Source organism: Coturnix japonica, chromosome 4 (genome assembly GCF_054131305.1).
Source record: "Coturnix japonica strain WE chromosome 4, WE-NBRP24, whole genome shotgun sequence".
Lineage (NCBI taxonomy): Eukaryota > Metazoa > Chordata > Aves > Galliformes > Phasianidae > Coturnix > Coturnix japonica.
The window spans coordinates 11738501-11750685 of record NC_140666.1 but is presented as its reverse complement, the minus strand read 5'-3'; the positions used below and the strand labels follow the sequence as shown (position 1 = coordinate 11750685).

The window sequence follows — 12185 nt, the reverse complement described above, 5'->3', positions numbered from 1 at the left end:
ATTCATGGATCACATTTGTTTCTCAAAAAACAATTTCAGATACTTAGAATCACACTCAATAAACATTTGGAATGTTGCCCTTTTACTACTTGAAGATAATTTTTGTGACAGAAATGAGAAGCTTAGCATTCTATCAGCACTGTAGCCAAGCAAAATAGCTAGGCTGGAGTCCTTTTATTATGGCATTTTGTTATATATCATTAAGAATTCCAAATTTTCCCATATGAACAACTGCAACTGTATTTACAGCTGAAGGGATTTTGAAAAACACAGACTTCAAAAATGTTATTGGATAAAAGAATTCTTGATATGTTTTCTCCTTCCCTACGGAGACAGAGCCAATGTATCAAAGCTGTGGGGAGGGTAAAAAGCAGTAACAGAATGATGGTGAATATATTTTGTCCAACACCTGTTGGACAAAAATAACATGTTTTCAGAAACGAGATTTGCTCCATGGGAAGGATCGTACACGTCATGTGATGTTAACACCAGTCAGGTCTGAGCTATTTCATTTCAATGAACTCTGTTAAACTACACATCTCACAGATAACAATAATTTTATTGGAATGTTGTAATTCCCAACCCACTTTCAGGTGTCCTCAGAGTTTATATTTGTGTGAGACCATGAATGATAAAGAGGATAAACTACTATCAAATGACAAAGCTCTCGGGTTGTCCTTAGTGGCTACAATCCATCCTTTTGTAGATGTGAAAAGGTTAGCCAGAATTTAAACCAGATAGACAAAATCCAGACCTTGTGGAGGCTACTTTACAACCACCTGCCCAGAGGATGCACAACAATTATCATTTCTTAATGAAGTTTTAGCTATTCCAGACCAGGGTTGACTTTACTCTTATTGTGAGAGTGCAACTGGGGACATCTGGGCCCCAGGTCCCTTTCTAGAAGGGGAAGATCTCTTACAGTGACTACAGTTTCTCCTTCCCACTTCCCTCCCCACCACCCCCAAAAGCTTTTAGCAGCAAATATTGTACAGTGCTAATGTCTATATACTCTATGCTCTTTCTATTTACAGAGTAGTTTTACATTTTATTATATCCCATTGTACAACTTTACACAGTACCATTATCGTTTCAATTCCTTGTTCTGCAGTTCAATGCATACTTGGGTAACTGCCTTTCCATGTCCGGTTATAGACTTAGCTTTAAAAGAAAAAAGAAGAGGTAAAAAAGAAGCACAGTGGTGCAATGTCCAGGCACTTTCCATGTCGCTCAGCAGAAGCAGCAAGAACCCTGTCTGAAAGCACGGTAAACTCAAGGGGGAGGAAAAAACCAAACCTCTGCTCATGGTGGATTTAAAAAAATCCTTTAGACAGTTCCAAATATTCCTGAGAAAGCTCTGTACAATGTCACCAACACGTTTATATTTCAGCAGTGGGTCTGAGAGAGCAGTAGCTTCCATTGCTGGATGTGCCGCTGATGGCGCAGAAGACGTGCAAGGAGTCGTGCATCCACGGCGAATGCATCGGGTCTTCGTGGTACATCTAGACAGAACAGAACAGCAACAAGCTCACTATAGGTTTCAGTTTGTTACTGTAAGAATGTTGTTTAAAAAGGTATGGGAAAAGAGATATCCAACCTTGTCTTCAGAGCTGTTTCACAAAGGCAGCATAACAAAAATGAGAAAGAACAGTGATTTAGCGATTTCTGTGGCATTCAGATTTATACACCCTTCTATACATTACCAGATAGCCTTTGGTTATGACTATCCAGTCTAGGAAAGAAACAATTTTCTCCTACAAAACTTTAAAATTATGTCTAGTGTCAATAAAAATCAGATCTAAATACTTAGCATGGGGGATATATGCAGCTAAGTGCAGCAAACACCGCTACATCTGTGCCACGTGGCAAGACTCTGCACTCTCTAACCTGAAGGACGCCTTACAGCATTGAATCTTAGCGCAACAGTAGAGATGTCCTAGAGCTGAGTGTGTTTTTACCCCGTGATTCATCACAGTTTGTCTGAATTTACATTCAGCAAACCGAGATGATGGGCCATCAGCGACAGCTTCTGGACACCCAGTGTTCAGCCACTCGGAGGCTTCTTGTGCCCATCTGGTTGCAGCTTATCAGTTGTTTTCATGTTTCCATTAATTAAAATATCAGTAGGATGGTCACAGACTGACCCTTCACCTTCACTAAGTGCGCTGCCTGTGCTTTGTGACACTGAACACAATTAGGGAAGGACCTGTTGTTTGTAATGAGAACCCTCAATGAATATAATGTACCTTCATGTTTAACTGACTAACTTTGCAGGAGAGGAACGCACGTTTTGCTGTTTTAGACTGTCAGACATTGAGCTCGTTTGATGGCAGTACAAAGTTCAGGTCAGTGGTTATCTACGTCTTTTAAGAGCTGCTATTAAGAACAGTGCTTGTAATCACCATATTTTAACACAAAACTACAGACCCACAGAAGAAAGTGAAAATATACCCTTCCAGATGAGCAAATCACCTTGACATTTCAGTTGCTGCACTATTCTGCGCATTAATCAGAGAACAGGACTGCATTTGTAAATATGTAAAAAACATTGGGCATGCTATAACGGTACTTCTTTGTTCCAGGGTAATTTTAACTGTAGTGCTGCCACAGCGCAGAACTGAGTGATTTGTTTCCCATTTGACTATTGCAGAATTCAGAAACCACAGAAGTTCCAGCAGCTGCATGCAAATCAGATGTCCTGGAGGAGTGCATTTGCAAACAGCACGGAGTAAGCAGGTGGCGACTCCTATAACAAACAGCTCTCAACAAAATTCAGCAGCGAAGTCAACAAGGGAGGCCATGCATGTGAAAAAAAATGAGTGGGCTAAAGGAAGAGACTGCTAAGAGAAAGGTGGTCCTGAGTGGAATAGCAGGGAAATCCAACACAGAGGGGACACAGCAGTCACCTGTTCACAAACACATCCTGTTTTATATCTCTACAATAAAATTCAGCCCCATCATGACACTCTACATCCTGTTCCCCTGAAATGGTATGGTCCTTTTTAATTTTTAAGCCTTTGAGCACAGTTTTACTGTGCATAAGTCTGACTTAGAAAAAGCAGCCCAGTGCACTTTGGTTACTCTTTGTGTTCCTTTGAACAACTGCTCCAATTACTGTGGGATTTACCTGTTTTCAGGGACTGCTGTAGTTTTAATTAACTGTCACACACGGGATTGTTGCATTAAAGGCAAATAAATGAAGTTTAGCTGTATATTATTGAAGCCATAAGAAGACAAAAGACATTACATCAGCAGGAGATTTTGGAAACTCTCTCCTAACTTTCAAGACCTATGAATCACAACACAGTCAGCACTGCTCGTCTCACATGCTTGCTGCCATTTGACTACCGTGAGCTTTCTTTTGGTCATAAAGAAGGCAAAATAGGAAAGCAGATGCTACTTCAGAGAGTTCTCATTGTATTTCACAGCACAATAGTAGGAAGGTGTGCACCTCTCTGATGCTACTTTCCATTTGTGTTTTCCTAGAAAGACCCAAAAGAACATTGAAACAGATGATGGAAAGCAGCACAAATATCTCCACAGTGTGTGCAGATGGATGGTATTCAGTCAATGTTCAAAGAAAGTATCCTTTAAAGGGAATAAAAATAACAAAGGGAAAGCAGGAGAGAATTGAGGTAATGGAAATTTGGGCAGAGAATTTCAATCTGTGACTTATCACAGCTTTCCTGCAACGTAGAAAACACGAAGCCAAACATGGCACAAGAATTCTGACGACCAGGAAACCAATGACACGAGTCACTGAAGACTCCAGACTTCATACCAGCACCAGGATGAGACTTTCTGGCACAGAATGAGAGGATTGTGGGGGTTGGAATGGGCATTATTGAGTCCAAGCCCCTGCTATAGCAGGTTCCCCAGAGCAGGTTGTATGGGAAAGTATCCAGGTGGGTCTTGAATATCTCCAGAGAAGGAGACTCCATAACCCCCTGTTCCAATGCTCTGTCACCCTTGCTTATTGCTGTTCACGCAGCTAAGATGGAATGGAAAACCAATCATGTCATTGATAACATGAGCTGTTTCCTATTAGTTTTCAGTGAGTTTTCAGCATTAGCTAGTTTTCAAGCACAGAGAACCACTTCTGTAGGCTCCCGACATGCAGTACATGCCTGTTCATGGATGATGTCCGAAAGCTCTTTCACCATATCCCGAAAGTTTGATTTTAGTCCCTCGTGGTACTCAACCTGATCCTCCTTAATGAGTCTCTCATTGAGCTCCAGAGCAATTCCACAGGCTTGTATAAACTTCCTGGGGAGGAAAAGAATGAACTTTAGGCATGACCATTTTCCAGTCCTCTACTGAAGCAGACAACCACATCTTCCTGTTTCTCCAAGTCACTTTCAAGGACCATCCTGAGCACAGTGGATCAGGGAATGGGGAAGGACTGCAACGCAGGACTGTGCTTTCTGAAGGAGCTCCTTGGAGGCTACATAGGCACTAAATGGGGCACACACCTGCAGTCCAACACATTGGTCTCTGACCTTCTCCAGAGCCTGTGCATCACACACAGCAAGCAGATCCCAGGGGAGCCCAACCAGCTGCCAGTGGGGTCACAAACAGAGGAAGGCCATGGTCAGGTGCGCATGGTTTGGTCCATCTGAGGTCAAATTGCTAACAGCAGGCACACCCTCCAGGAAGAAATTCAGATCACGTGGAGCTCTAATACTGTTTTCACAGCTACTCATTTCATGGTTACTCATTTTCTTCATTTCACATGCATAATTCTCCTTTTAATCAATTAATTAATTGTTTTAACTGAGGCTATAACAAAAACACAAGCATTTCTGGGATTTTCCAGGATGTTTTGTGTGTGTGTGTGTATGTGTGTGAGAAACAGATTTTGTTTGGTTTCTCTTCCTGGCTGCAGAGCAGGGTTGGAAAGTAAAGAAAAACATTACCTCTGCTCTGCAGCCATGCATGGCAGATTTGCAGAGATTATTTACTGATTCATTCCACGGTTTGCTTGGTCACTTGATGAAGGTAAACAGGATTGACCGAAATGCTGCTCTGTTCATAAGTTACCAGTGGGTAAAATGGGAATCACCAGCCCCAAGCAGTAAATTAAATGGTAAAAGGCCATGTTCAAAGCACCTACTGTGAAGGGCTGGAGAGAGATAGAAAAATGCATGTGCAAGTCGTGTATTGTCCAAAATTAGAGACAGAATCAAGAATGATGGTTCCCCACAAACTAGAAAGGGATTTGTTTCAAAACACTCCATCATTATGTAGTTAAAAATCCCTTTGGAAAGATGGGAAAACAATGCACAATATGAAAGGGCCCTGAACACGACTACCAGGCCTCTGGTTTTCAAACACTCTTTCTTCACACTACCAGCTCAGATACTGATGCAAATAATTGAATAAGGCATTCAAACATGGAAATCACAACCCTAAGACCTGACATATATTGTTATATTGGCTTTTTTCCCTGTGTCTGAGCAGCTTGTGATGCACGGATCTTTGTAAGAAACTCCTGAGCATGCAGCATCTGCTGATTTTGGGGACATGCAAAAACACACCTGAAAAATAATAGCATTTTTTATTACATTAGAAATCCTACCTGAACATTTCTTTCAACTCATTCACCTTCTTAGCAGGATATTTGCTGGACTGGCTGTCACTTAGGAAAGCCCTGGCATAGGCCAAGGGACCAGCGTTAACCTGGAACCAAAGAAGTAAAAAGTCATTTATGCCACAGCTTTGAGTCACTAAGGGCATTTCAGAAGGTTAGAACCATTTTTTAAGACTTGAAAACCATTATCATGTTATTTGAATGCCACCAGCTCTGCACTACTAGTATCACCAGCGCAAGCAGAAGTCTCTAAATTTGACTATTAGTTTTTCTATCTAGGTTTTGAAAGCCCAAAAGATAAATGGAGATAGAGAGGAGGAAGGGAGTCTGTTTCCTCATACTTTCCTCACACTTCTGCTTGGCAAGCAGTATGGTCTGAGTCTTAAAGCCATGTATCCGGCTGGAAAAAAGTCAGGTTCACAGAGAGGTTATTTCTGCCTGATATTTACCAGTGCAATCTTAAAGAATCAAGTATATTTCAACACACTTCCAAGGCCAGTTAATGTACGGTAACACTTAGCACTGCAAACACCACTGGACAAAATGCTTATTGTCTCGAGCTACTCATTGGTGTAAGTGGCAGGCTGATGGCTGATGGCTGCAAACTAGGCAGTTAATCATTTATGGAAAGCAAATGAGTCACGCTGTGAAAAGATGACTCTCTGAAATGTGTCTGTCAGTGTAATTCCCGAGAGCTGTCAAGTCTTACCTGCACAGAAACACAGCCTTGCAATTTGAGCTGCAGCTGGATCATGTCAACCTCAGCGGCAGAGCAGAGCTTTTGCAGCTCTGCTGTCTTGTCTTTTATTTCATCAGTTGCAACATCAATTGGTTTTAAGTTAACCTGATGCTCGTAATTGACTGGAATTCTCTTCTTTACGTATGGAAAGGAGTTCGAAGCTGGCAGAAACAGCAAAGGAAGTTTATGGATTGAAAGGCTGTTCAGTAAACAGAAGTACATACAGACAGATCCTTGTTTTACTCGGTGTGAGTGAAATCCCAAACAAAGCTCTAAATTAACAGCATCATTTATGCATTTATAAAAATTTGCCCATAGAAGTGTAAGATAAATTCCCCCTCCCAACCACATAATTATACTACAATTCTGATTAAGCATTGGAGAGAATTTCTGACTCTCTTAGGACATTTTTATGAGCTAAAATAAGTCTATAATTAGTTTCTGGTACCTATTGCCTCATGTTCAGATGCTTTAACTTACTGGTTAGAATGGTCCTTTTTTTACACTGTTCTTCCACACTGCCGTGCTTTTTTCCAGATAAAGTGTAAGGAGTCTCAAATACAAATCTGTTGATATTATGATTCCTTTCAAATTCAGTCTTCCTTTCAGAAATTTCTTTGTCTTCAAAATAGGGCTTCACGTAAGTCACTTGAATATGAGCGCACTTGGGGTCAAGGTCCTTAATGTTGACCTGTGAAACAAGAGAGTTAGACACTAGGAAAACAAAGGTTAGTAATTACAATTGCTTAATTTACCTCCTGGGACCTGATGAACACACTGATTCCCTCCTGTCCCAGCCCCATTGCATGTATGTGAATGACACATCAAGCACCCCCTCTGACCTCAGCAGGGTTGGCTAGACTGTGAGCTAGCAGACACAAGAGGCTGTGAGGCAGCAGCACAAAAAATACCTCATCTGGTGTTGAAAAAGGTGTACCTGGAAGGAGCAGCCATGTCACGCTATCCATCAATGCAGCAACATTCACGTTACTCAGGCTATCTAATACAACCATGTTGGTTCCAGGCCACGAGCTACCTCTCGTGCAGCACTGTGCTATAGCATGCAAATCTGCAGGCTTGCACAAAACCTTTGAGGTCTCCAGTATCGCCTTTAGTAACCCAGATGAATCCATAGTTGCAACCCAAGGGAGTGTACAGCCCTTTGCAGTGAGCATGAACAGGTAGATATTCTATGCCCAACGTAATCACAGACCCTAGAGAATAATATTTATGTCACACTCATCTGCTATGCAGCCATGATGTTCACTGCATTTCACTCGCTTGTTTACGCAGTTTAATTTTACCTTATTAGAATCCTGGATAATTTTTACAGTTTCCGACCCAAATTTTTCTCCATAAAGTTTAAGAAGTCTGAAGGAGATCTCGGAAAGGCCTGTCAGCTTCGGCTCTTTGTAGATATATTCCTTCCCATCTTCTTCTTCAAAGAACGTCTAGCATTAACCACAAACAAGTCATGAGGAATAGATGAGTTTCTTTGCTTGGAAAACATTCTTTCAGATTTGATTTCAGGTTCGAAAGCAACCTCCTACTAACAGTTCAGAATGTCAGTGAGGCTTACAAGGCTACGGTTGGCACAAAGACTCTGTGTGGTCTGTCTAACAGATTCTTTCAAATACTGTGTAAAGAAATGTTATCCTCGACCAACACAAACACATCATCATTAAGCACAAAGGCCTGAGTATGACTAACAAGAAATCCAAACAGTGTGGCAGAGGGGTTTGGCCAGAGGTTGTCTTTGAGAAAGGTTGGAAAGAGGCAACTAGGACAAAAAGCACAAAAACAAAGCATACAGAACAAGTAGAAAAACAAAGTTTTCTAAGGCCTGAAAGCAGAGCCATGTGAAATGTGGAAACAAGAGGGTTTTGTGTAAGCCAATGGGGACTCCAAGCAATAAATGAAGAAACGTGCTTCCGCTGCTTTGATTTCTCTTGTATTCAGGGAAGTGGAACTCTGAATATTTGTGGTAAGTAGAGAAAAACTTGCAGCAAAGATTGTGCTTGCATCACCAGTCCTTCCTGTAACGGAAACAGTGGGAAAGCCTCATGCTTCGTCAAGCTGCTTCGGTCAGGAGTCGTGACAGGCTGCTAAAAGGATCTCCATGCAGCTGATAAAATAAAGCTGGCAAAGGTGTAAAGCACAAAACTGGATCAAGTAATGGCTGTCAGAATGATGCCAGCTTGTGTAATTTAACCCAGATATTTCTGTAGATTTTAGACAACCAAATTAGCAGTTTAATCTGTTTCACATATCAAGAGTACAAAGTCTGGAGCCAAATGTTTGCTGCAGCAGAATTCAGTGATCAGCTATATTGTGTTTCAAGTGACAGTGGTGTTCAAAGGTACAAACCCAGGATGGTTTCAGGGGTACTCATCAATTGCTCTAAAAGAAGGAATGGGGAAAGTCAGGGCTAGTGCCATTTACATAGCATTTTTTAGAGAGGTGATCAGCATTTCCCCCAGAGTTATGGGTCCACAAATTGAAGAAGAACATCCAAACACATGTGGGAGATGAGATGTAACACTCTGCACTAGAGTCTTTGGAAAAACTGCCTTCAGGCTCAGAAGATGTGACAAGATCACACTCCTCGAGACTCTGAGCATTAGATCTTAGTTTTTCCAGCTACTTAGAATCACAGAATGGCTTGGGTTGGAAGGTACCCTAAAGGCAGCAGCCCATGCCGTGGTGCTATAAGGCTTTTCAGCTTAAGACCTGCCTGAGAAACAGCTGAATGGGGCAGCATGCCAGGTGAGCAGTAGCTGGTGAGCCTGTGCCTATACTCACTTGTCCATAAAATGCCACTCTGAAAAAGGTTCCAAGAAGCCTCTTCCTTGTGTGCATCACCTCCAGTATCTTAGCATATGCCCCATGAAGTGTTCTGTACAGTTGAGTAAGTTTCTGGAAAGCAAAATTTGATGTTTTTAAAGCAGAACTTCAAGTAGGAAATTCTAACTAATGTTGGAAGCTACTGAAATATCTGAACACAATCCTCTGGAGGATTCAAACCAGAATTTCAGGCTTCAGGCCTGAAAAATACTACAAGCTGTAATAAAACTGCTGTCCCCAGAGAGAAGACTGGAGATACAGTCTCAGCACGTTCCCTGACTAAGCCTTTAAGGGTAGAGAAGCTTGCAGTATTTTCATCAGTGCTCTTCTTCTCTTTTTTTTTTTTCCTAATTAAAACCAGTTTTATGATGAAAAAAAATAGATCAAGACTTCTCCAAACTTCAGCTGCAGATTTGGATGCGGTCCTGATGTGGATAGGTCATGGGAGAGGGGGGGAAAGGGAAGCACTGTTCAGCAGCAGAACCTTACCAGAGCACAGATCACACCAGGTGCTGGGAAGGAGCAAAGCTTTAACTCCTTTCACTGCATTATCTTTCACTAACTTGTTTAATGACCAGCACTGAAGCACAGCGTGTGCTACATTGACACCATCCCATTAATCCAACATCAGAAATACAAGCACCTCACTTTGTTCCTAGCAACCTGTGAAATGACCCGACACACACCAATGAGTTCAAAACACATACCTCAAATTCACGCCGCTTTTCATAAATAGGAATGATCAGTTTAGAAACTTCAGAAATACTTTCGTAACGCTCTGCTTTCCACAGACCATCCACACATTGCTCCAGCAGCTCCACTAGGACTTCCTACAAGAGCAACCAAATGGGTGATGTTAAGTCAAAAAGAAGATCAATCAATTTGAGCTTCAGATAATTTACTAAGTTCCACTGTTGTGGCCAGAGCTACAGAAGTTTGAGCACTGTGTGTTCCTGGCCTTTTCAAAGGTATTCTGTAAGTTTTGAATGGAAAAAAAAGAAAACCACCCTATTTTTAAAAAGCTTAATTCTTAATAACTCATTTGCACAATAGTAAGCAAGTATCCCTTGGTTATTTAGGTACCTCCTAAGAACATGTCAAAGTTTTGGGAGGATACGGAGGTGACAGTGTTGGAACAGGGGGGGTACACGTCTAAGAAACACACTTGAGGACCGTGTGTACAAGAGCAGTGAGATGTGCTGCTGGGGATCCCCAGGCCCAGCACTGATGAGCGGACATACAAGCAGAATGCACACTCAAGAGCCACCTTGCTCAGCCACATGGCTCACCCAATGCACAGGGGTGGTGCAGAAGTAATTGTGAGTCTTTATTACTTACAGGAGGATCTTCTCACTTCCCCCGTGCCCTGCTTTGGTTTCTGACTGCTCTGCTGCCATGGCAGCACAGCCCTAACTCAAGGGGAACCTGAGCTGACTTCCTGCTCAGCAGAGCTTGACTTCTAACCTTCTGTACCTCCTTGAAAATACTATGCTGTGTTGTCCTGTGCTGGAGAGAGTTAGCATTTGCATAACATGGTAAGCAAAGTTTGCGGTGTAGATTTTTCAGTCACAGGGCCAGAAAAGCCTTTCAAAGGAACCAAAAAGTGATACCAGATTTACGTATCTGAATTGCACACACAAAAAAATCCATCAGTGCAGATTTCTCTTGGGAAATTGCCACGGAACAGTCTTTTATGCAGACTTCAGTGTGCAATTATAATTTGTTACAGCTCATGTGAGTCTAACACTAAATCTTAATTGGTTATCAAAAACTCTTGCATTCTGTGCTATGTGACCTCACCTCACTGTAATGTACGTCCATCATCCCGCCATCTTCTTTCATTGCACCTTCTTCGTCAATGTTAGGAGTGATTTTCCTGAAGGCAGTGCATCCACTGGGGAAGAGTTCTATAGTAGACAAAGGCAAACGGATTCATGGACTAATTTATTTCAAATATATCTTACTTCAATGGCTAAGGAAGCAGTCTATTGATAATGAAGTCCTACAAGGAGCAGAGGACTTGACTACCATTTTTGCTGCTCATTTGCTATAATAGGACTGAACACATCAGAATCTCCCCAGCCATTTGCCACAGGAGTCTTTTCTGATACATGATTAACACCAAGCACAACAGATCTTCCAGTGTGCTACCCAAAGTCAGCTTTGACCAACCTAATGGGCTGCAAATGACTGAAAGTCAGGAGAGAATAACAAGGGTGTATTTTTGCACAGAAGATCATGATATGCTGGAAAGCTGGGTAGGAAGTGACTGGGTTGTGCATCCCTAGCAGAAAATGCACACTTCTTGATGCACCCCTAAGCTTTGAGTAGTTCAGCCTGTACTGAACCAATTCCAGCCTTACACATACATATACGTAAAGAGCGTCAGTGACAGAAATAATTCAAGGTATTCACTTGATGTTCCCTTTGACTTGTTCCTTTTATTTTAAACAAGTTCTCCTTTGTGTTTGTGTCACATGGGGGTTGTGGTCAGCAGCCTCTGGTGCACACATAAAGAATGACCACTTTCCCCTCTGCAGCCATGTGAAGTCTGTATACGTATCAAATAAGCATGTTCTGATTCTTCCCACATAGCCAACACAAAGTACAGAACGTAGAGGAACTTCCAGCCCCCTGAGCAAGGCCCTTAGTGACTCTTCCTGCTAAGGCAATGCCTGCAGTTGTCTTCTGTGCAGCCTAACATTAAAAGCAGTGGGAGGCTAAGACCCTTTCAGCACTACATCCTCGCGCAGAGATGAGAAATGTGGTCAGTGTATCAACTGGAGAATTGATATTTACAATAAAACCTGCAAAACTGTTGTGTTGCCACTTGAGAACACGTGAGTCTGTCCCTGCTTCCTGTTTTGCATTAAACCACAACACACCCTTTTTTTTCCTGGTTGCTCTTTACATATTTGTATAGTTAGGTTACACATTTGTATAGTTAGGCTATCGCCTCATTTTCTGACTAAATTTTGACTACTTTCTCCTATAGTTTCCCATATTGACTCT

The 12185-nt window shown here is 41.9% G+C and overlaps 1 protein-coding gene across 5 annotated transcripts in view; it reads right to left on the bottom strand.

Moving 5' to 3' along the window:
- Positions 1-540: 540 nt before the first annotated feature.
- Positions 541-12185, bottom strand: part of DOCK11 (dedicator of cytokinesis 11) — a 66582-nt gene continuing 54937 nt past the window's right edge. For 4 of the 5 annotated variants that reach the window (XM_015860400.3, XM_015860401.3, XM_015860402.3 and 1 more), the window contains 9 exons: positions 10974-11080; positions 9881-10003; positions 9132-9245; positions 7634-7780; positions 6810-7020; positions 6300-6490; positions 5579-5679; positions 4128-4266; positions 541-1502 (listed from right to left, as the gene is read on the bottom strand). In XM_015860400.3, coding sequence (XP_015715886.2) covers positions 1380-1502; positions 4128-4266; positions 5579-5679; positions 6300-6490; positions 6810-7020; positions 7634-7780; positions 9132-9245; positions 9881-10003; positions 10974-11080 — 1256 coding nt within the window. In that variant the 3' untranslated portion in view covers positions 541-1379. Of the gene's footprint in view, positions 1503-1597; positions 1611-4127; positions 4267-5578; positions 5680-6299; positions 6491-6809; positions 7021-7633; positions 7781-9131; positions 9246-9880; positions 10004-10973; positions 11081-12185 lie in introns of all 5 variants that reach the window. The other variant, XM_015860404.3, reaches the window with a different exon arrangement.